This window comes from Sarcophilus harrisii, chromosome 1, assembly GCF_902635505.1.
Source record: "Sarcophilus harrisii chromosome 1, mSarHar1.11, whole genome shotgun sequence".
Classification (NCBI taxonomy): domain Eukaryota; kingdom Metazoa; phylum Chordata; class Mammalia; order Dasyuromorphia; family Dasyuridae; genus Sarcophilus; species Sarcophilus harrisii.
In genome coordinates this window covers 640,729,400-640,753,546 of record NC_045426.1, presented here as the reverse complement: position 1 = coordinate 640,753,546, position 24,147 = coordinate 640,729,400, and the positions used below count along the sequence as shown (strand labels likewise).

General features: G+C 40.8%; 1 protein-coding gene and 1 long non-coding RNA gene across 3 annotated transcripts; both read right to left on the bottom strand.

Moving 5' to 3' along the window:
- Positions 1 to 3,929: 3,929 nt before the first annotated feature.
- On the bottom strand, positions 3,930 to 8,112 carry LOC116420716. 2 transcript variants are annotated; one of them, XR_004231133.1, is made up of 4 exons: positions 7,810 to 8,112; positions 7,174 to 7,224; positions 4,669 to 4,781; positions 3,930 to 3,973 (listed from the first exon to the last, which is right to left on the bottom strand). It is a non-coding gene; the product is annotated as an uncharacterized LOC116420716 (long non-coding RNA). The 2 variants fall into 2 exon arrangements; XR_004231132.1 differs by lacking the exons at positions 7,174 to 7,224; positions 7,810 to 8,112 and adding an exon at positions 5,995 to 6,069.
- Positions 8,113 to 12,590: 4,478 nt separating this feature from the next.
- Positions 12,591 to 23,956, bottom strand: LOC100925668 (VPS28 subunit of ESCRT-I). Its single transcript, XM_031947321.1, has 9 exons — positions 23,920 to 23,956; positions 23,513 to 23,541; positions 23,283 to 23,320; positions 22,802 to 22,891; positions 20,194 to 20,299; positions 19,939 to 20,040; positions 16,062 to 16,115; positions 15,762 to 15,853; positions 12,591 to 15,615 (listed from the first exon to the last, which is right to left on the bottom strand). Exons 1-9 carry the CDS (start codon positions 23,954 to 23,956, stop codon positions 15,498 to 15,500), a joined length of 666 nt encoding a protein of 221 aa, XP_031803181.1. The 3' UTR covers positions 12,591 to 15,497.
- Between the last annotated feature and the right edge of the window lie 191 nt (positions 23,957 to 24,147).

Here is a 24,147-nt window from a genome sequence, read left to right as displayed (position 1 = left end):
GTACATGCTGACCTATATCAGATTGCTTGCTATCTTGAGGAAGGAAGAGGAAAAAATTAGAATTCAAAATCTTACAAAAAAGAAACTTATTTTTGCATGTAATTAAAAATAAAATACTATTGGGGGAGGGGAAAGGTATCATCAAAAAAAAAAAAAAGAAGAAAAGAAAGAAAAAAGTAAATAAATAAAAAGCAACAGCAAAGAAGCAGGTGTTAAAGGAAATAAATAAACCACCTTGACTATGATCCATTATAAGTAACCAAAGTGGACAAGTGAGTGTATAGATGTCTATTTTAGATTGGTCTTAAACTATTTTAGAAGGATAGTGAGGTCATACTAACTGATATGAGTTTGGGCAAGTTATTTAGCTGTGTATCTCAGTTTCCTCATCTGCTAGATGAGCTGGAGAAGAAAATGACAAACTACTCTAGTATCTTTGCCAAGAAAACACCAAATGGTAATTCAAGAGAATTGGAACACAACTGAAAATGACTGCATAACAGTTACAAAAGGTGATGCAAAAGGGAAGTTTTTTTACACTTTCTTTCTAAATAAACTATAACTTTTCCATGTAAAGACTTGCTACAACTTATTCAATTTTTATATTCTAAAACATTAATTAAAATATCTTCAAAATAAGTATTCTATCATAGCTTTGTGTTTAACAAAAGACAAACAATTTGTTCTTCAATAAATGAAGAGGTACTTAGAGGTAGTTAAGTTAATAGAAATGTCCTTAAATGCCTCATTAAGGAAGGAAATACTAGACATAGACATGTATCTAGGTCTTAGGAAAATAGACTTCAGAAAGTATAAACAAAATATGTTTTGGACTAGATAGTGTAGAAAAAAATGTTCTGCTTTGTCTTTTCCCTCCTTTCCCTCTTCTATCTCTTATCTCCCTATCGCCCCTCCACTCCTCTATCTTTCTCTCTCTCAATCTCCAAGAAATTATCTAGAATATTTCACAATATCTAAAAAGAAACCTAATCTTTAGATCTAATCTTTAATACTCAAGGCAAAGCAATTCCATAAATTTCATATATATATACAGTCAGGCAAAGGGAGGAGAAAAGTAATTTCTGTTTATTTGTTTTTCAAAATAGAGAAGTATTATGAATGGAAGGTGATGGTGGGGGTAAATATGTTGCCTAGTCACTTATATTATCAGCTGACTTAACTATTTAATTTTGTTACAAGAGAACTATATTAATGCAGGATAATCTGTAAAGGATTGTAATATAAAAAGGCAGATTCTATAAACTTTTCTCAAAAAAAATGCACACTTTGTGTGGTTCACTATCCTTTATTCATTTGATAACTTTAAACTACCTTAGCCATTTTATTTTTTTCCTAATTGTTTCTAAGTGTTGTCATTGTTATTTTAATTAGTTGCAGACTCCTTAAGGGTAAGGGCAATATCTTATAATTGTTTTATTTTTTAAATCATTATGCCCATCACAATTAAACATGGAGAAAGATGTCAATAAATATTTTTGCCTTGATTTCGTCAAAATCCTTCTGATATGGACGCTCTTGTCAATATGTCATGAATGTAGATATCAGATATGAAATCAAAATTGATGTTTAAACAAATTCTGACAATTACTACTTGTGTGGCCATTGGTAAGTTATCTAATCTTTCTGGGCCTCAAATTTTTTATCAGTAAAATGAGAAGGTTGAACCATATGATTTTTAAAAGCCCTTTGTATCTCTGTGATAAAAGTCCTATATTCAGGTTTGTGTAAAACTTTGGAGATATCCTTCCATTTCCCCTAAGAATGATTCAGAGCTCAAGGGGCTCTTGGAATCAGAATTTCATAGATGGAAGGCACCTCAGGTCATGAAGTCCAACATACCTGACAGTAAATTAGTTATCTCAAACCCTTATTTTTACAAATAAGAAACGACGATAGATGGAGAGAATGATTTTCAAAGAATCACAGAATTTTAGATTTATTAGGGACTTTCATAGCCACCTAATCCAATCCATACCTGAAAAGATACCCCAACAAGTAGTCATCTAGTCTCTTTTTAAAGACTTCCTATGGGGGGAAATCTACTACTTGCTAAAGCCACTTATAAATATCTATTATTGACATAAAACCTACATTTTATTCTCTTCAACTTCCTTTACCCATTGCTTTTTTCCCAACCATTTAATTTGGGAACCGTTTACTCTAAGGTTATAAATTGGTAGCGAGATAAGCACGAGAACAGAACTCCTGACTCTTCCCTGTTCTCAAGAATTTACAATATCCCTCTAAAATATTCCAAGATAACTCAATGACATCTTTATCTCTGGGTATTCAGACATCCTGTCTCTGGGCTTTTGGGATTTATGGCCTCCCCCCAACCTGACAGAAACTTTTGCGCCCTTAATGGTTCTTTATCTTTAGAGAATATTTAAGAGGTTGGCTTTCTCCCATTCATTGCTGGAGGCTGGCTGCTAGATGCAGCATGCTGGATTCTTTGAGATGACAGTTTCCCAGTCCTGGGACCAACATAGATTCCTTGGTCCCAGTATATATCTTTATCTGACTGGATAATTTGAGACGAGAGTCCTGTCCAGTCAATTATACTCTCCAATTAATAAACTATTGAAAACTCTCTAATCTCTCTCCTGCCTCAGTTTTTCCGGCATTACAATTTGGAGGTCCCATGGAGATAAAGGGAAACTGAGTCATGGATTGGAGATTAGAGACCTCTCCGTCTCCACCTGGGCCTGAGAAGGCTCAGGATCTGGGTTTATTCCTTAGGAAAAGATCAGTACTCTGGATACCTCCAGAGCCTCCCGGGAAAAGGAAGAGGTTCTTCAGCCTCAGTATGGCCTAGGGTGAACAATGGAATTGATTTGGCATTTGGGAGAGTAAGTCTGTCTGGGTACCTTTGGGTACCATCTAGTTCTGTCTGGGCTGTTGCTAGCAACCTGGTCTCAGAATAAATGCCGACGGGTTTACAAATTTTGAGGACGGATATTCTTCCAGGATGCTGGAAAATACCCTCTGGTGTTGTGTTAACTGTGTGTTCTATGTTCTGTGTGATTTGTCTGTCTGTTTTGTTAGTTGAAAAATTTTTAAGAACAAAGTTGCAACTTGTGCTTAGTAAATTGGAGCTCAACGTGTGTTTGTGTGTTGTGTTTGCTTTGCATTTGTGTTCTATGTTAAAAATTAGCAAGCTTAAGAAATAGAATTTAGCCTGTGTTACAGGTTTAGAAAACATCAAAGCTTGAAAAAAAATCTCTCTCTCTCTTTGTCTCTGGCTGACTTCAGAGCCTGTGAGAAAAAGAAAAGGGAGAGAAGGGAAGAAAAAAGGCAGTGTTTAAAGATAGTAGGAATTCTCCCCTAGGTGTATAAGACTAGATAGTCTTATTAACTCAACCAGGTGAAACTCTGCTTCAAAAACACTAACTCCACTTGAATGTCTTCTTAGTCATTTTCTGAGACATTTAAATATCATGATTATGGAATATCGTGGAGAAAGAATAAATTAAAACTGTTTTGCCAGAAGGAGTGCCTTCCTTTGGGGTAGGATGGCCTCCAGAAGGCACATATGATAAGGAAGTAGCACTGGTAGTCCTGGGTAGTTATTGATGAACCTGGCTGTCCAGATCAATATCCTGACATTGATGTTTGGCTTCAAGTTGTCTCTTACCCCCCTTCCTGGCTGAGGGCTGCGACCATGACACATTCCTGGAGGTGAAGGTGGAGGTGGGGACTTGTGGGGCTGGGCTATGGATCTCTGGGGGCCTGGTTGAAGGGAGCAGTGGGGGCCTCCTGGTGTAGATCTTGGTCTCAGGAAGGGAGAAAGAAGAGAATTGGACTGCAGCTGGTCACCAGAAGTCCTGGGCCAAGGCAGGGCTGGGCTGGAGGACTCTTGGGGAATCTCCCAAGCAGGTATTTCCTGCCAGGCACTGTGATTGGCTGCAAGCTCAGATGGCCCCAGGTTAACCATTCCAGCAGCTGATCCTCCCTAGATGATAGAGCCAGCAGAAGTACCCAGCCCTCATCTCCTCATTCCCTCCAGCCCTCCGACTTTCCTCCTCCACCCGGTGGGGGTCCTAAACTTGCAGTCTCTTTGTCCCTACCCTTTCCCCTCTGGATTATTTCCCAAGCCCGTGACCTCCCTCAAAGAGTCTCCCCCTCACTTCCTTCACCTCCGGCTCCTTATCTTGGTAGGCAGCCCTTTGTCCTGTGAGATCTGTTCCTCCCTACGTCTATCTAGAACCATGAAAACCTGAATTCCCCCACCCAGCTGGTGACAGCTCAGGGTCCTCCCTGGACTCCCAGGAGTTCATCCAACTCTGATCAGGCCATGATACTGATGCAGGTAGGCAGAGAAGCCCATGATGTGCAGCACCAGTCTCCCCTGGATGTCGGGCCTGGGAGATGATATTCATGGAGGTCTGTGCCTCCTATTACAGACATTACACAAAATACACAAATTTACATAAACATATTTGGATAGGCAAGCTCAGATTTACATAAACACAAAAAGTCTGTTTTTAAAAGTCAGGTTCTTGTCTGTGCCCTGGCGGCCTGCAAGCTGTGCTCCCAGACCCGACCAGGGTGGGAAAAAGACAACAATCTCTCTGAATTTCATCCCTATCCTCTGGGCCATGTGCTTTGGGGAGAAGGGGGTTCCCAGCGTTCATACCATCCCTGTACCTGTTTCTGTTATGGGCTCCTCAAACTCCTTCCTCTCCTCTCTTCTTTCTCCCTTTCCCTCCCCTTCCCTCCAGACTCACATCTGAGAAACTCTCTTGGCAGCAGAACTAGGTCTGGGGAAAAACAGAAGAGAAGAAGGATCAGAGAGAGGGGCTGGGGAGAGAAAGGCTGCTTTGCTGTCCTGGGCCAGAGCCCACAATTCCTAAGGGGGTCCCAGCATTGGCCAGTGATCTGTAGATACTTCCCCTCTATACCCTCCTCTCCCCATTTTCCCCCCTCCCCAAAACCCTTTCCAGGCCACCACAAGTAGAAACAATCTAAGAGAGGCAACTGAAATTCCTGAATTTTGCCATTTCATCTCCATTCTTTCACAATTCTAAATACCAGAAGCTGGGGTGGGGAGCTGGTGGAGGGGTGGTGCAGAGCTTATTGTTAGGAATTGATTGCAACTGGGGAGGGTCAGAAATGGGACTCTCCGAGGACACATAAGTTCAATAAATAACCTGAAAAAATCCTCTCTAATACACACTCCAAGTGACCCTTCTGTCTAGTCTTCTATTGAAAACTCTCCCTTGAGGAAACCCATTATCTCCTTTCCGATTTTAGCCCCTGAGCCTCTTCTCAACATTAACCTCTTCTGTTCTCTGGGAGCAAACCCTAGAGTCTTAATCTTTCTCCCAACCTTTTTGAAGTTATCTTACATGTCTAGGTTACATTCTCATTCTCCAGTATACTTGAGGAGAGGAGGTAGCCTAAGGGTCTTAGGCTGGTTAATAAAGGATTCACAAGTCTCCCTAGCTGTTGTCCCAAGGGCCCTAGATTGGTCAGTTAGGAGAGATCACCAGAATCCTCAGCAGCAGTTGCTCAGACATCCTGAGAGTTTAAGCAAGCTCCACAGAGAAGGATTTAAGGATCCTAAATTAATCAAGGAGAATTCAGGATGCTGGTTAGAAGTTTGGGGTTTGAAGTGTTCTGTCACGGAAGGCAGAAACTGCTGCTGCTGCCCTCAGAGCCAGAGAGCAGGATCTAAGGGCATGACCAGCCATGAGAAGAAACTCATCACAGAATGACATTACTGTCCACACGCTCCAGTTTCCTGGTTTGGGAACCCACGTCCCACAGATGAGGTCCCGGTACCATCACACTTTTGTGGGTATCTTGGGAAATCAAGGATATGAGGGAAAGGTGTCCTGGGGTTGGGGACCGAGGGGCTGGGACAGGGACTAAGAGAACCAATGTTTCTAGCTCTTGAGACTAAGATCATGGACATGAGGATATGGCAGATCTCTCAGGGGAGGAGGGAACAGAAGACAGCCTTTATCTTACCAGATTAATGACAATGCCTTCCCTAGAGTGTTCAAGACTGCAGTGATATCAGTTTTCTGTGGTTGCCTTGAAGCTGGGCTTTACTGAGGATGAAGATCCAAGGAAAACACGTCAAAGGAGAGGAAGGGTGGGCTGGGAAGCTTGAGGGTCAACACTAGGGTGCTTCTTGTCAAGTCCTCTCACCATATCGGCCTCCCTGCCACCAGCCTTTGTGGCCTTTACCCACCTGGTTTTATCAGGCACTTTTTAGCCAGCTCAGGTCTGGGCACAGACCAGCCAGAAGAAGGGCAAGACATCTGGTGGTTAGTCTTAGCTTAGAGTGTCTGGCTCTAAGAATTCAGAGAGGCCTGTCAACTAGACACCCAAAACTTCCAGCTGAGGGACACCCCTGTTGCAATGGCATTGGCCACACTTTATTCACCCTATTCCTTCCCAAACATACCCTGAGAGGGTCCTGAGATATTGTCTTGTTCTAAGTCAAGTGTAACAGCCTACAGGAAGCTGCTCTGGCCAGTCTGAACAGCCTTCTTCCACTCCAGTCTAGCCATTGTTATAGTGTCATGATGGAATAATGACACCCTAATATGCATCCAGAGGATTTATTTGCAATGTAGTCTAAACCTCTGGGTCTGCATAAGGACAAGGACCATTGATTTCTACAGCCATTACATGTGGGCAATAGGATAAATAAATCTGGCAAACTAACCTAGATTGTCTCACTATTCTTGTAGGGAATGGGAAGAGTGACACAGATAACCCAAGACCTTTAGAGAAAAGTATCTCCCTTATGTTTCAAAGTCACAGGCAAAGAGACATTCTTAGGTTATCATACATTTAATCATCCTGATGAGGATGATCCTTTTCTTTGACCCACAGCCAGGTGAAGTTTAATTCTAGAAAGGCTATTCCCTCCTAATCCTTCATACTCCGACCTTTGGGCCCCAAAGTTGTGTCATTAAAACAAATGTAACTTGAGGGGCTAGAAGTGACCCTTCATTATAACCCTGAGCCTTTTCCATCTTTCTTTGATGCCTACATTTACAGGAAAATTGTTGGAAAACTGCAAGTATTATATTCAAAAGCTGTTTGGATGTTTGAAACAGATAACTCGAGTAATAAAACAACCTGCTCAAATTCCTTAAGAGATGCAAACCAAAGATAACTTTGCCTTAAGCTTACCTGCACAAGAAAGATAACACAAGAAAAATTCAAGATTCAACATTGATGGGTCTAGAGAAAGAAAGAGTTCCATTAGAGTGTCAGTGGGAGTGGATTCCCACTCTTTAGAGATAAAGTGGTAATATAAAATATTAAATACAAAAACAGATATATTTATTTAGTTATTCTATTGCTAGAGACTTTGTCCTTAATATATCACCAAAAAAAAAAGTATTACTTACACAAAAAAAAAATTAATTGTACTTTATTTGTAAATAAACACTGGAAAACTGAAACAACCTCTATGTTCAGTGACTGAATTCTATATACTGTGGCACCTAAAACATATAAATATGAAGGATAAAAAGGAAACAAAAAGACCTGAATAAAACGATTCAAAAATAAGATCAATGGGACTATAACTAATAAGAAACCAAAGCCAAATGATAGACCAGAGGGGACAAATTTGTCAATTTGGTTTTACTTTTTAAAATATCCAATATACTATAGCTAAGGGTTTTATGTAAAAATTCTGTTTCTTATTTTGCATGTTTCCTTAGTCCTGTTGATGGTGGGTTTATAGTAACTGGGTAAAAGTACCAATAACTGGTAAAAAGTATCATTGAATATATAGGTGAAAAAAGAAAAGTAACTTACAAACTATCAAGGTTAACTTATACATCAGTACAGGCCTGACCAAATCATTTCCTTGCTCAAAAAGCCTAGGAAGCTTCCTGTTGTCTCTGGGGTAAAATACAAATTCCTCTGTTTGGCATTTAAAGCCTTTTACAAACTGACTCCAATCTATTTAGAATGGTTATACATAGCTCCCCCTCCTACTTTCAGGACTGTGTCTCACAAAGGACATTCTATCTCTTGAATCCATACCTTTATGACCCAAGGCTTCCAATGATGTCCCTGACCTCAGTCTCTGGGAATACCTAATCTCCTTCCCCACCCTCCAAATTTACTAAGTATGTGTGTGTGTGTGTGTGTTTACACATAATATATATTGAATACACACATCAGATCTCTTGTAAAAAGATTTTTACTTAACTACAAATTAGCCCATGGACTCTTAAAGGTAGGGAGGCAAGTAGGAAGGGGCCCAACCCTTAATTCAAGGATGTCTTGGGGGGAGGGAAGAATAAAAAAGCAAAGTAGGTGGAGGCAAGACCAGCCAAAGTAAGGGCCAAAGTGGACCGACTTGAGGAGGACAGGTGATATGCAGGACCCTGGGCCAGACACAACATACTAAAGTGTGGATAGACAGAAGCCAGTGAGTTTCTTCCTTGTCCTTTCTTCTACTTTCACTTGCAGGTTGTTTTTTGGGGGGGGGGGGGGGGGGGAGTTGGCATATGGCTTCTGAACAGTGAACCCAGAGGCACAAACGAGGACAGCATATCATTATAGCAACATTAACATAGGTATTTTGTTGCAATGTGGATTTCAGAATTCTTTATCAGAGTTGAGTTTGTATAATGTGAATTGCCTTAAAGCAAAGGTCTGTATATTTTATATTTACTTGTCTGTATTGTTTATTTTGAATTAAAAATTAGGTTGAAAGTAAAGACTGTTGTTTCTTAGTATCCCTACATTTAGCCAAATACCTGGCACTTTTTAGGAACTTAATGCTTGTCAAACTAAATTAAAATTATTCAAAAAAATACACACATCACACACACAACACACACACATACACACTAAACACACAGCTGTTAAATCTATGTTTCCATGCTTTCTCCTAGATTCAAAGGATAGAGTACTTCCTGGTGGCAAAAACCTCACTGAAGCCAAGTCCTAGGAAAAATTATTTCCTTCTTTCTAGTCTCTTTTGCATTAATAATATAATAAACACAAATATCTTACCAAGATTCCACTGACTACAGATAAATGCTGGAAAGATTTTACAGTCTTGCAAGAATGTGGTTACTAGACACACCTTTGAACCTCAAAGGCATTTTATTTCTTATTTTGAAGGCAAGTTCCTTCCCTGATTTCCCATTAATTGGATGTTTCAAAAGTCACAGGATATGAATCTTCACCCTCATTACATAGCCAGTCTCTGACCCCAAGAAGGCTTACATTCTAGAAGGAGGAAGATAAACAGTGGAGGTCTAGGGCAAAGAACAAAAGATTATTTTCAAATCTCGACACCACTCCTGATCACAAAAGCCTGTATCTGTCCCCAAGGAACTTATATTCTTTCTTATATTCTTGAGGGAAGATAACTAAGCTCCAATTCTTGAATATTCTCTGATGTCTAATGAATTTTAATTTTCTAATTTAATTTTCATAATGGTGGATACTATAAATGCCCATCCATTTCTCACAATAATTAACCTCAAACCTTCATTTTAGCCTGCTTCATATTCTTCTCCAATTGTTTCTTGGTTATTTTCCTATCTTTGTCCAGCTTTCCCTTTGTGTCAGACAGGAACTAATACTAGATCCATCTGTTAATATCCTGCATATCCTTCCTTGTTGTCACCTCATCCATCCTGAGACTATCCCCAATAAACTCCATTAGTACTTCCCTGGGCACTTAGCAATATTCTATTTTTTATTTTAAAACATCTTTCCTGAAAGACTGAAAAGTCCCTGGAGTTAAGGAATCATCAACAGCTATTTAATGTTTTTACTGAAGGTTCATACTTCTTAAAAGTCAGGAATTCTGTTTTTGTAGTTTTAATCTTTTCTAAAAATGCTCTGTCATATAACTAAATAAATATAAGTACCTCATATATGCAAAAACCCCCAAACTGTAATGCCGGAGTAACAAAGGCAAGACAGAGAATTAGAGTTTTAATATTTTAATAGCAGAATTGAGGGGATAAATGTGTCGGGACAGGACTCTTGCCCAAAAGATGTCTGATCTCTAGCATTAAAACCCAGACCTTTATAAGGCCAGCATAAAGGGAAACAAAGGCAAGGGAGAGAACACTGAGTAAGTCCATAATTTCAGGAAGGATCATTAACTTTAGTTCTGATAGGTTAGGGATTGGTCAAGAAGGTGGGAGGAGGAGACAAGAATCTGAGACAGGAGATAGTGAGCAATACCGAGGCATTTGAGATACATCATCTGGAGTTTTGCAGCTCATTGGAATATGAGAGTGACCAGAGCTTAATGGAGTAAGGAAAAGGAAGGGAGGAGATGGCCATAATTTTATTCAGGGTATAGCATAATAATTCAGGAAACTGAGGCATTACAAAACAAAGCAGTTTTGTCCTCAAAGAGTTTACCTTCTTCCAGGGATATTTATGTACACGGAACATAAATACAAAAATAACTTTCAGGAGGTAAGAACATTAATGAAGATGGAAGGCTTTATGAAGGTGGTACCTCCCTGAGTCACAAGGAAGCATTTAAAAGTGTTAAATGAATGCCTGATGGCCCCAGGTGATGTGCTTTAGGAGGGCACCAAATGTTGGGGTTCAGTCAAGTGAAGAATTCACAATGGCCATTCTTTTTGACAAAAGGTAGGTTTATTTAGGAGAACACAGACAAAATGAAGGTATACAACACCAGTTATATGAAGTAAGAGTGGGAGAGCATAGAAAAGACAAGTTCCTTAGTGGAACTCACATTACCCAATAGAAAGAGAACATTCCATGAAGTTGGGGCATGCCCTTGAGCTGACAGGCTAAATCCTGGAAGGGATTTAATACCCTAAAAGAGTTAACTATGGGGCAGCTAGGTGGCTCAGTGGATACAGTACTGGCCTTGAAGTCAGGAGAACTTGAGTTCAAATCTGACTTCAGATACTTACCATTTTCTAGCTGTGTGACCCTGGGCAAGTCACTTAGCCCCAACTGCCTCAGTGGGGGGAAAAAAAATTTCCCTCTGCTCAACATACCCACCATTTAGGACCTCATCAAAATGATACCAGGAGACATTTGGTCAAAATGTCAGAAAAGCAGGAAGAAGTATAGCCCAGCTCCTCCAAGAAAGAAGAAACGCACCAGACTGAATCTTGATGGGCAATCCAAGGGAAAAAATAAGCAATTTTTTCCAGTCTAGGTCATCCCAGGGACAGAGAGCTCCATGGACTTTATAAATGAGGCCTGGAGCATGTCAAGCAGCACTTCAGCTGCATTCTGACCACTTTGGCAACCCCAAAAGCTTGCAGGTCTTCAGCCTGTTCCTAAGATCCTGGAATGAACAAACACTCCATTGAAAGCAGCAACAGGACCAGCTTAGATCCTCCTTTCAGAAATGCTGCAGAGCCCAGATCTAACCTCAAGTGCAAAGTCAGGAATTAGTCTGGAAGAAAAAAGAACCCCACTACATTGGCAATGTCAGCAAGGCTGCTCTTGTGACACAGAGGCAGAAAAAGAGAATTGATTCGGAAGTATCAACAAGCAAGCCCCCCAAGAAAACCATAGATTGAACACAAACCCAACTAGAATTCTTGGAAGAGATGAAGCAAAAGTTAGTTTTTACAAATGGAGTGAATGATGAAAAACGCTATCCATCTCCAGAAAGAAAACTACCAAAGGATTAGAGAGCTAAGAAAAAACCATCAAAATTCTTCTGAAAGAAAAGATGAAAAGTACCAAGGGAATTAATGAAAAAAGGGGGAAAGGAATTACACTACAAAACAGTAATCACTTAAATAATTTGGGGCTGGCTAAGAAACAGAAAGACTGCTTGGTAGAAAGGATTATGGACACAATATACTGAAGCAAATGCACAATAACCCAGTATGGGGTAAACCTAAAGATCCTAACTTCAGAAGCAAGAACTCAATTTGTCAAAAACTCTTGGAGAAAAATAGAAAGCAGTATGGCAGAAAGTAGGGTAAGCCAATAGCATACATTCAATACCAAAACCATTCAAAATGGAATAACTTAAGACATGAAGCCTGGCATAAACAAATTAAAGGAGCAAGGAAGAAATTACCTGTTAGAACTATGGGTAAGGAAAGACTCATGATCAAACAGAAAGGGTCACAGAAGATAAATTGGACAATTTTCATTACATAAACTTATGAAGTTTTTGCACAAAAAACAATGTAGTTAAAATCAGAATTGGTAAATAAGGGGAAAAAAATTGCAGCAAGTTTTTTTGATAAAGATCTCATTTAATAATAATAACCACTAGCATTTATATAGTGCTTTAAGGCTTGCAAAGCACTTAAGAGATATCTTTTTTTGATTTTTACAACAATCCTGGGAGGTAGGTGCTATTATCCTCATTTTATAGATGAGGGAACTGAGGCTCACTGAAGTTACATGACTTGACGAGGATAACAGCTAGTGACCTAAGACCAGATTTGAACACAATCCAAACTGAGTTCCTGACTTCAGTCCCAGCACTCTATCCTCTGTATCTGTATAAAAGGTGTAAAGTATAGGGCAAAGGTGTCAAACTACTGCCTCTTTAAATTACCTAGAGCTGCCAAATTGAAATATAACAGAAACATGTTTAACAAAAATGAAAATACAAAATAAATAATCATGTTTATTTGTGATTTTCTAAACCAGTATCTGGCTAGTAAAGATCCATTTCTGAGTTTGACATCACTGATTCAGATTTATAAGAATAAGTCACTCAGTACCCAAATGATATGACCATGCCAAAAATCTTCAAGGGAAGAAATCCAAGCTATCAACCATATGAAAATATACTTGGTTTACTAATAATTAGAGAAATGCACATCAATTACAACTGAAGTTATAGCTAACAAAAAAAAGAAAAATGACAAATGTTGAAGAGAAAACAAGTACATCAATGCACCATTGGTAGTCTGGCCAATTCCAAAAAATAATTTGGAATTATGCATATAAAGTTATTCAATTGTACAAACCTTTTGACCCAGTTACCACTACCATGTCTATTCCCCAGAGAGATCAAAGAAAGAAGAAAATGACCCATATATACAAAAATAACTATAGCATCTCCTTTTTTAGGTGGCAAACAATAAAGGAATGGATGAACAAGTTATGGTATAGGAAATATGTAATACTGATATGACGGAGATGATTTTAGAGAAATCCGGAAAGACTTGTGTGATCTGACAAAGGTATGTCAGCAGAACCAGAACAATTTATATAACAATGACATAATAAAAATTTTAAAGACTTGGAAACTCTGATCAGCATAGTGACCACAATTTCATTATCACCATTGAAACATTTTCAACCTCTTGATAGAGAAGTGAAAAACTCAAGTGGAGAATGACTTTTTTAAAATCATGGCCAGTGGGGAATTCCTTTTGCTTGACTGTTGAATTTTAAGAGGTATTTTGTTTTGCCTGCTATCTCAAGCAGGGAGTGATCGAAAGAGAATCATTCAAAAAAATAATTAACTCTAAAAAAAAAATGACCAAAAGCTCCTTGAAGAAAGAAGCCAGTCATCTACTTTGGGTTCTCCAAAATACATAGTGAATAAATGCCTTTTGAGGCCTAGAAAGGTCTATGAGGAAATACACGAGAAAAATTAAGAGCAGTAAAAACAGATTGGAAGGATTTTCCGAAGCTATCTGTTGGTGGCAACGTAGTGAGCAGGAGACAAAGGTGGCATGGAAGTCAAGAAAAGGTCAATCAACTTTTGCCCAGATCTAGTCCTTGACCTTTCCATGGGGAAAATTTGTCCCATAATGAGGATGGGGTAGCCATTGATTTAACATTCAAAAAACTAGGACTGGCTTTAGGTTTTTGAATCTTAGTACTAGATGGACCAGAATGTAAGAATTATCTCAAAAGCCAAGCTTTGTCAATTGATAAGAGTTTTTTTCTTTTAATCTATAAGGCAAAACCCCCAAAATTTAATAGAATGACAATTTTATTTCAAAATAAAACTATAATTTTGTCAACTGATGAACCCAGTCCTTCTAGTGTTAATAATCTGGTGATGGAACCCTATCTAGCTGTTCAATCATCTAATGTGGTCAAGTTTCTTGTGTGAAGGGGCTAATGTTCATTTCAAATTCAAGCATACAAGATAGCAGGCCAGAGCCTAACAGTCAAGAGTTGATGAGATGTTTGAGGGTTCCTTTAGTCTGATCATCATCCAATGCACAACTCTTCTAAAATGATTTACGTGATCTACCCTCTCTGCCAGAGCAAACACCTGGCCCAAGTACGATCCTGCTCCACTCTGGGCGTTGACGTACAAAGTGGCTTAGGGTCAAGGCCAACTGCAGCTAGAGAAGTTTTTCCTCACACAACCAGGCCTGTTTTGTCTAGCCCTATGTACTGACAAAGGTCACAACCATGGTAGTGAATGGGGATTACAGACTGGGTTCGGATTTCCCTAGAAATGGAAAGATCTCTGGGATTATCAGAGTGGATACAGTGGTTTAGACACTTAATTCACACCAGCTAGTATTAATACCTAAACTCTGATCTTAAGGGGGATAGGGAGTAGGAGAAGGCTTGGAAGTTCCAAGTGGACAAAGCTGGGTCCAAGAGAATCACGACAAAAAGACAAGTATCTGACTCTGTTGCTGCTTTACGCAAGTGGGGTTGACTTGGTTCAGCAGAATCTTCCCTGGAAAAGGGTATAGAATTTAAGTTTCAAGGAATCTAATGGATATGAATTAAGTTCCAGTTCTTCGCACCCAAGTGTATGGAAGTAAGAGACTTAAAGGGGAGGGTAATAAGTATTTATATAGCTTACTTTATATCAGGTATTGTACTAAAGTTTTTACAAATATTGTCTTGATCTTTACAAGAATCCTGTGTGCTGGATACTGACACTATTCCCATTTTACATCTGGAGAAACTGAGGCTGAGAGAGGTTAAGTGACTTATTCAGTGTTTACACACTGGTTAAGTGTCTGAAGCTGGATTTGAACTTAAGTTGTCTTGACTCCAGTTATAGGGCACAGTCTTTATTTTGGGAGACCAGTGGGATAAGCCAGGACACTACCTACTTAGCCCCACATCCATTCTCCACCTCTTCCAAGGAACAGAGATGAAAATGGCCAGGGGTAGATGTGGACTCGGAAAGCAGGAAAGAGGAGAGGAAAACACGCTCCAAGGAAACCAAGAGCCCCTGCTGACTTGGCTCATACACCACCAGGGAGCTGGAGTGATTGTGTTAATGCACCCTGGGTTATAAGGGCTGGGGTCAGCCCAAGCAGAATGCTCCGGTGTAGATCGATCCTAGGTCACCACTTACAATCCTTCTTGAGGAAGTGGTGAAAGAAAAGCATTCTCCTGTAACCCTGAGACAGGTCCCTCCCAACCCCTACCCCACCAAGCTGGAAGAAAGGGGGGAAATGAGCAGTTTATTCTAGAGTCCTCCCCCAAAATTCAGGGATCCTAGCCCTGTAAACCATGGTCCTAGCCCTGGGTCTCAAACTATAGCTGAGTGGGATGGACCAAGAGCTCTGGGTTTAGGCGTGCAGAAAGCGGTTGAAGGCATTGTAGGCAGACTCCAGATCAAACAGCATCTGTCGGACCTGAGAATCATCCAGCTCGTCTGCAGCTGACATGCCACTCAAGGTCTGTAGCCTGTGGGAAGAGAGAAAAGTCACTGGGAGAAGTTATTCACAAGGGCTCAGAAACTAGACTCTCTCCCCTGAACCTCTTTACCCTATGGAGGGTTAAAAACTGTCCAGTTTTAGGGACTCTCCCAGCAGCTCCCAGGGAACACTCACCATTGGCTGACTTTCTGTCTACCCTCAAAGTCAGGAGGCAAGTGGCTCATGCGGTTCATGGTCTCCATTAACTCTCGAAGATCAGGCTGGATCTGAAAGTAATGATATCTCAGATCCCAGGAAGGGTTACCCTCCCTTACTCCCCACACTCAGCGAATAGCACTCAACTCAGCCTGTTCTGCAGAACAGAGTGACCTATAGATTCAGGCCTTCCCCAAATAAGAGCATACTCTTCTACCACTTTTACTCAGCCAGGAGTTGGAGGCTGGATTTTTCACTGTCCCCTTATAGACATCTTACCTCATCCATGGCACGTATTTCCAGACGGAGTTTATCCATCACAGTGATAAAGAGCTGGGGAGAAAACACAAACTTTAGACAGAGGCATTAACTTAAGGGTCTTTGAGGAAGGGCAGAGCTAAAAACAAAGGTTAGGGATATCCCAAACATCTTGCTTCCTTCAAAAGTACATTCTGAAGAAAAGCACATGCTTAACAAATATTGTTATCACTTGCCATCTAGGGGAGAGGGTGGGGGAAAGGAGGGAAAAAAAATCTGGAACACAAGGTTTTGCAACAGTGAATGTTGAAAATTATCTATGAACATATTTTAGAAATAAAAAGCTTTAATTAAAAAAAAAAAAGTACATTCTGACTTGGCCTTCTATTAATTTATTTTTCCTTTCTAAACCCCTACCTATTTATTTTTTTCAGCCAATACCACCTTTTGGTTGACAATTTAAACTTGTTTTAGGTTTTCAAGGATGCTCCCCTGTTATGAACTTAATATGCTTCACATGCACATCTTTCATAAGATCCCCTTTATTTTTCCAGATCAGAGCCCATGTCATGTCTTTACAGTTTGTCCTTCTGGGACATCCTCTCACCTTGGTCCTTAGTACTCTTCTCAGAGCATTGTTCAGTTTTGATACAAGGTTGTATGAAGTACAAGGATAGTAAGACTCTGAACTTGCACGATCTAGTTCAATCTTATTTTAGACACTAAGAAACTATCTCCAAATGCTAGACTTGACTAAGGTTATAACATAGGGAGTTAATGTGGCAAAGCAAAGATTGGAACAGAGTCTCCTGACTTTCAATTTAGCGCTATTTCTTGCAGGCAGGGATATGCCAAGCTTCCACATTTACCATTTTCTGCTCAGTGGTTTGCAGGAGGCAAAGAAATTTTGTTTTATTTCCATATCCCTCCTGATGCTCAGTTCTCTGCAGAGCCATCTGGCCATATGTACACACTCAGCTGTTGTCTTGGAGTTCTCCAGTGATTCCCCGGCCCCTTTTCTTGTTTTATGATCACCTTATAAATACTGGCTGTCCCCAAAATATTGCATTCCATTAGATTCACTCCATTTCCAAATTAGCTGTTTGGAAACTGGAGAGCATTCTCCTATAGAAACAATGTCATGGGATATACTGTGGTTGGATTTCCAATAGTTGTGGGTGTTCTATTGTATCTGACTGTGATTCCATTGTTTTCTTGGCAAACATACTGGAGTAGCTTTCCATTTCCTTCTTCAGCTCATTTTACAAAAGAGGAAACTGAGGTAAATAGGTTTAAGTTACTTGCCAAATTACCCAGATAGTAAATATCTGAGGCCACAGCTTTGAACTAAGAAATGTGAATCTTCCTGACTCCAGACCCAGCCTTCTATCCATAGTGCCACCTAGCTCACCTGGATTTCCAGGTTGACATATAAAGTCTAGTTATATACAAAAGAAAGCTCCTTCCCTAAGTTTATCCACCTGGCTTCAAGTCTCTGCTCCTGGTTTTGGGCTAAACTGAATGGTAAGTAAAGATCTGAAAATTTGTCTCATCTAAACCCATCTAACACATTCTAGATCACACTTTTTCACATCCCACCCAGCTGTGCTGGATATCAGGCAGGATATCCCCAGCCCAGTTGGATTTCTACTAAATATGTCACATAAAACATACACCTTCTCTTCACTTCCAATCCCCCATTTTACTTTCACAATATTGCTTATGTGTCCCCTTCACAGTATGAATATAAACACTACCTGACAGGTCCTTTTGCCACAGTCATCTCTACATCAACCTGTCTTTCCCATTCTACCAGAGTGGCTGTCTTTATAAAGAGAACTGGTCATCTGATCAAAACTCTCCAGGGTCTTGAGTGCCTACAAAGTAAACTTCTAATTCTCTACTTTAATGATCTAGCTCAATTCCATTGTATGGATGGTATTAAGATCTAGTTAGATCAAATAATCTGCCCAAGATATTTAGAGAAATAGTGGTTTTGCTCCCCTAGGGTCAGAGACATGAATACTATCTAGGTTACAGAACCACTGAACTGGAAGGTAGAGGCCAGGCAGTCTAATAACGAGAATAGGCCATCCATGATTTTGAGTTCTTGAGGGAGAATTCATTACCTTCTGAAGTAGTCCATCTAATATTGTATAGGTCAACTCTTTTCTATATACTGTTTAGTATACTCCTCTAAAACCAAACAATACAAGTCTAAATAGCTTCCTTCAATAGTTGGAAGACAGATTCCCCTCCACATGGTGGGAACTTAAGTTTTTATATCGTTTTGATGGACAGATGATGTCACTGATGCACACTATCCTTGTGCAAAAAAAAAAAAAAAAAAAAAAAAAAAAAGCCAACAAGGGGATGTAGTAGATACAACGTTGGACATGGAATCAGGAGGACTTAAGATCAAATTTTGCCTCAGATTCCAAATAGCCAACTACATATGACACTGGACAAATCATGTAACTTCTGCCTGCCTCACCTGTATTGTCCTGTGGGGATAACAGCATCTACCTTGCTGGGCAGTGGTGTCGATCAAATTAGACAATAGCTATAAAGCACTTAGGACACACCTAGGAGCTTTCTCCTTGGATTTCCTCCCAAGAAGTTTTCGTTATTTGAAATACTATTCAGTAGTTAGTGTCATTTTCCTCTTACCTTTACCTTAATTCCTTCTGAAGAAAATATATTCTTCTCAAAAACTATTCTAGTTGAGTCTCATCCAACCATGTCTCAGTGATCCCTGTGTGGTCAAATTTATTTCTTTTCATTACTATCTCTAGGACTCCTTATGAATCCCTACTTTGTGCCTCTGTAAATAAATAATGAGGCCATACATTTTATCAATAACTCCTTTCTTGAAATGTCCCACTTGAATTTGAAGGAATACTTTTTTTCTTTCTACATTGTAATCACTCTCTGATTTCTAGTTGATGGATATATGCAGAAAGTTTTCTGCCTCCCCTTTTCTAAGGCAGCAAACAAATATATTCTTAACAATCCTGGCTAGGTCCATTCTATTCCTGGACAGGAGCTTATTAATTCCCATCTCTGTCCAGAAATTTAAATTCCACTTTGACCCCATCACCTTAAACAAATGTTTACTTCCTAAATCTGCTTTTTCTCCTTTGCATTTATCAGCATTTATGATAAAAAATAAAATGTCTTCAGTTTATTGCTTGTGACTTTAATTATATTTTGATATGTCTTAAAAGGTCATGTCCTGGATATAGCAGATTTCTGAGTTTTGTTATCAAGTCAACAATACGTGGTCTCACTAATTCTCAGCAGGAAATCAGTAACTGCCACTATTTACCTTTTTTTTCTTGGATCCTTATTGGTATATCTCTTACCTGACAGCATGCTTGGATCCAATCATCATTTATCAAAAGACAAAAAGCTACTTTTTCCTTAAAGGATTTAGTTTTTTCCTTTTTCAGAAAAGTTTTATGTCTATTACTTAAATGTAAGTGGTCCTTCTTTCCTCCCCTTCCCCCTCCAGTAGAAAATTCAACTTCCAATCCCTTTTAGTTTTCATAATGGAATCCTTCTATTTTAAAAAAAAACACTTCTTTCTCCATGATAGCCTAGGAATGGAGAAGAGCTCTTCTGTTTTCTATCTTGGAAAGACCAGCCTGTACTTTGAACAGAGGTCACTTGAGTATGGAAGAAATACAGGTACTGCATACTCTATGCAGGGCACTGAAAAATTCTTCTAGCTCTCTATAGAAACTGAAAGTTACAACCTCAAACTTTAGAGATTGTTCAGTTGGTCTTGCCAATGGATCTCCCATCAGTCCTAAAGTACAATTCCTCTTGCCTTACTCTGATGTTGGGACATAAATGAAACTGAGAATATTGACCTTTCTGAGGGACTGGGACTTACTGAGACAATGTCAGCAATGCATCGGTTGAGGTTACCCTTATCATCCTTGATGGTGATTGGTCGGTCTTCCTTGATCCTTTCCATGGCTAGTGGACAATCAAGCTGCCAGAGAAGTAAGGAGATGTGAAGTTACATAATTTATCTGAAGACAGCTCTAATACCTTGAGGGGAGTCCATTCATATGGAAAGAAAGCTCAGAGTAGGGGCAAAGGTCAAAGTATCCTGGGGTACTCTCATTAGGCTGAATTGACTTACTCTGAACTTTCGGCAGAACTCATCGATGGAATTGATTTCTGAGCCTTGCACCTGCTTGAAGGCAGCTTTGTACTGAACTAGGAGTCTGGAACAGGCTGCTGTGTACCTGTAGAGAAATAAACCTCAACATGGGCCAGGACCCAAATCTTCAATTAAGACAAAGACACCCATCTGAATGTCCAGGACCAGAAACCAACCAGAGATGAGAGGCCCAAGCCTTATAGACCAAGTAAGAACTTGAAACTCTAGGAGATTAATTTAAGGGAAAAAGAACTTAGGCTAGGGGAAGATCTGGGGCAGTTGAGAAAAATGGCTGACTCATAGATAGAATGAATCTTAACCATTACCTAGTCTAACTCCCTCATAACACAAAAGAAAAGCTGAGCTTCAGAGAAGCTCAAGATCACACAGCTAGCACTACCTAGTAGGTAGCAGGACCCAAATCTTCAGTTAAGACAAAGACACCCATCTGAATGTCCAGGACCAGAAACCAACCAGAGATGAGAGGCCCAAGCCTTATAGACCAAGTAAGAACTTGAAACTCTAGGAGATTAATTTAAGGGAAAAAGAACTTAGGCTAGGGGAATCTGGGGCAGTTGAGAAAAATGGCTGACTCATAGATAGAATGAATCTTAACCATTACCTAGTCTAACTCCCTCATAACACAAAAGAAAAGCTGAGCTTCAGAGAAGCTCAAGATCACACAGCTAGCACTACCTAGTAGGTAGCAGAACCAGGATTCAAACCCACATTTCACACCTTGCCGTCTCCAATGAGATTTATGCATCCTTATAAGGACTTAAGAGGTCCTTATAGAATCCAGGAACACTTTCATGTTTCATATTCATATCACATACTGCTTTGTAATTTCATTATTCATTATAATAGTTAGAACATAAGATTTGGAGTCAATATCTATGTTCAAATTCTGACTTTGTTACTTAACTTTATGATCTTAAATAAGTTGTTTAATTCTAGGCCTGTGTCTCTTGCCTGCAACGTGGGCATCAAAAGAATTGTACTATCCATTTCATAGGACTTTTGTGACTATCAAATGAAATAATAATTTTTATCCCCCTTTTAGCCCTAATCCCTACTGAAGAGCAGGGTCATATCATTCACCCAATCAACAACAAGTAGACTATATGCACAGCAGTAAGACACAATCCCTGATCTTATAAAGATTCTACTCTAACAGTGCTTATGATAACAGACAAGACTACATGATAATATTAGTGTGCTACAAAAACAAGTGCTGTATGATGTTGTGGCCAGCACAACAAATGGGCTAGTGGTGGTAGAAAATAAGAAGATGGGATTGCTGATAATTCAACAAAGCCATTTGAGAGAAATTGTATTGTTTATATATCTTAAAAGCATATGTTATTATGAAAGACATTGTTCTGTAACCAACCCTGATTTCTGTTTATGATTTAACTCACTGAAGCATGTTGTTAGTTTCTGGGGACTCAACCTTATTTAAAGTTCACTATGCCCCAGTAATTGTGCCAGGACCTTATGTTTTCTCATGATTTCAAGCTTAAATGCACTCTTGATTAATCTTAGAAGGGGAACATCCCAGTTATTGAAGTTTCTAGCTTCCTGGGAGTTCTCTACAGTATAGTATCTGAAAGTTCATTAATGACTGGGAAAATCAAAGATGATTTCAAGAAAGAGGTAATACTTAAAATGTACTTTAAAGGATCAGTATTATTCATAGATTCAGAAATTTAGAACTGAAAAGCACTTTATAGGTCATCTAGCCTAACTCTCAAATTTTATAGAGAAAACAGGCTTAAAGGACTTATGTGGCTCAGCTAAGATCATACAGATATTAAGTTAAAGAGCTAGAATTTGAACCTAGAATCTCCACTGTACCATATTGGTTGATATGCTTTTCTTCTCTGTATCCTCTTCAATACACACTTCTTCCTAACAGAAGCTCAAAAGACACATAAACTGAAAAACCTAAAGATGTGAAAGGATACTTAAAAGATCCAACCTTTCAGCATGTTCAACAAACATCAATGTTTGTTGACTTATATGTATGAAAACATATGCGTAGTACATTACCTTACATATAGAACTTTAACAACTATTGGTAGAATTAGAATATTATAGAAAAAACACCAAACTGGGAGTGAAAATGAGTTCTAATCCCTGCTCTGTCACTGACTGGCCAGAATATCTCAGGTTCTCAGTTTCTTCCCATCTGCAACAGAGAGAAGGATTGGACTAAATGACCACTAGGTACCTTGTTCCTAAACGTTTTAGAATTCTGTTAGAAACAAATTAATAAAGATAAAAAATGGATAAGCTTTGGAACTTGTTTTGAAAATCAGACTCTAACCCTGAGATCGTTTGAAATGAGCAATGTTTCCAGAGCTTGAAGATTCTAATTGCTGCTTCCTAGATTTATCTTATGTTTTTATACATAGAGACAAGTGATGATGAAGAGGAGAAGGGAGGGGTTCTATCACAGAACTTCAGAGTATCTAGAAAAGCAGAAAAAAATACTTAGAAACCAAGCCAGGTATCAAAGGGGCCGTTTTTCCTTCCCTTCCTCTCCCCCCTCCAGCCCCAGCATCTTTTCCTTCAGGACACTCACTCATTGGGGGTCACACAGTCCTTGATGTAGGCCTTCTCCAGGGCTTGCATTGTCTTCACCACAGCAAACAACTCTGCCATGTTGTCATACCTAAGAGCAAGGGCCTGGTTAGTCAAGCAGGAAGCACCCAGGTAAAGCAACCACCCATCTCTTACCCCATGCGTCTTCGGGGCCAGCCCTGTCTCCAGCCACCCTCAATTCGCTATTCTCTATCATGAGCCACCCGAGACAGCGACGCTGAAGCCACATAAGGCAGAAAAGTTTGTGGGAATCACCGCAAGTGAGTAAAGGTAAGGTCGGGGAAGGGCGGTTTTCCTGCCGTTTCAGGACGTCCCAACTTCAGGCACAGAGCTCAGCTGCGACAGCCACCGACTGCAGCAGAACAGGGCGCCCAGCACCTAACCCGGAGGCGTCGGAGCGCCCGTCCCCACCGAGGCCTCCCCGCTCCCGCGGCCCACCCCGCCTTTCTCCCGGGCCTCACTTCTCTCTTTCCCGGGCATTCTTGTACAGCTTTACTTCCTGCAAGAGAGCAAAGAGAGCCCTTCTAAGGCCGGGGCGTGCGGAGCACGCCCCGGGCCCCTCACCTCCAGGTGGAACGCGCAAATCGCGGGTAAGGAAGTGCATCCTTCCCCGCTGCCGGAGAGGACGGCGCCGGGGAGAAGGAAGCCAGCAGAGAGGGAGGAACTCCGCCCGCGGGGCCCCGGGGCTCACCTCATACAGTTCCGGCTTATTCCCAGGGGCTGAAAACAAAGCAAAAGTCACTAAACCAGGGGCAGGGGGCAGCTACCCCTCCCACCCACACTTACAGCCGCCCCCCGCCCCCCCGGGCCCGCCGCCGGAGGCGCTCCTTCCGGGAATCAAGGCGAGCCTCGGGCTGCCCAGCTCTGGCTCCGCTTCTCGGGACCTTCGGGTTCTCCCGGGTCCCGGGCGCCGGACGAGGCGCGGGGCAACCCGGTCCCAGGGCTAGTGGGGACAGAGCCCCGCCCCCTCCTCTGGCCCGGGCTCCCGGCGCCCCCTTCCGGTGGTGCCGGCGCTTCCTTCCCCTACTCCCCGGCCTCTCTCTACTCTCTCCGCCTTCCCCCGATGCTGGACAGACAAGCCGGGGAGGGGACACTCACCTCCCATCCCGGGGGTGGCTGGGATCCCGTGAAACATGCTCGACGGCGGCGCCCGGGCCCTCGTCTGCGGTCGCGGAGCTGAAACCAGGCGGGGCGGAAGGGAGCCGCGGCTGCCGCCAGGCCTTCTCCTCAGAGAGTGCTCAGGGGCCGCCGAGACCCCAGATCCTAGGACCAGCCTTGGAGGGGGGCTGTCGGCCTCCCACTGGGGCCTATTCCTGGTAGCTGGGG

What these genes read in the sequence shown, in the direction of transcription:
- LOC100925668 (XM_031947321.1), bottom strand. Translation starts at nt 23,956, where the DNA reads ATGTTTCACGGGATCCCAGCCACCCCCGGGATGGGAG. An exon ending in AGCCACCCCCGGGATGGGAG is followed by an intron (nt 23,542 to 23,919) that starts GTGAGTGTCCCC and finishes CTTTGTTTTCAG; the next exon opens with CCCCTGGGAATAAGCCGGAA. An exon ending in GACTGTGTGACCCCCAATGA is followed by an intron (nt 20,300 to 22,801) that starts GTGAGTGTCCTG and finishes ATTTCTCTACAG; the next exon opens with GTACACAGCAGCCTGTTCCA.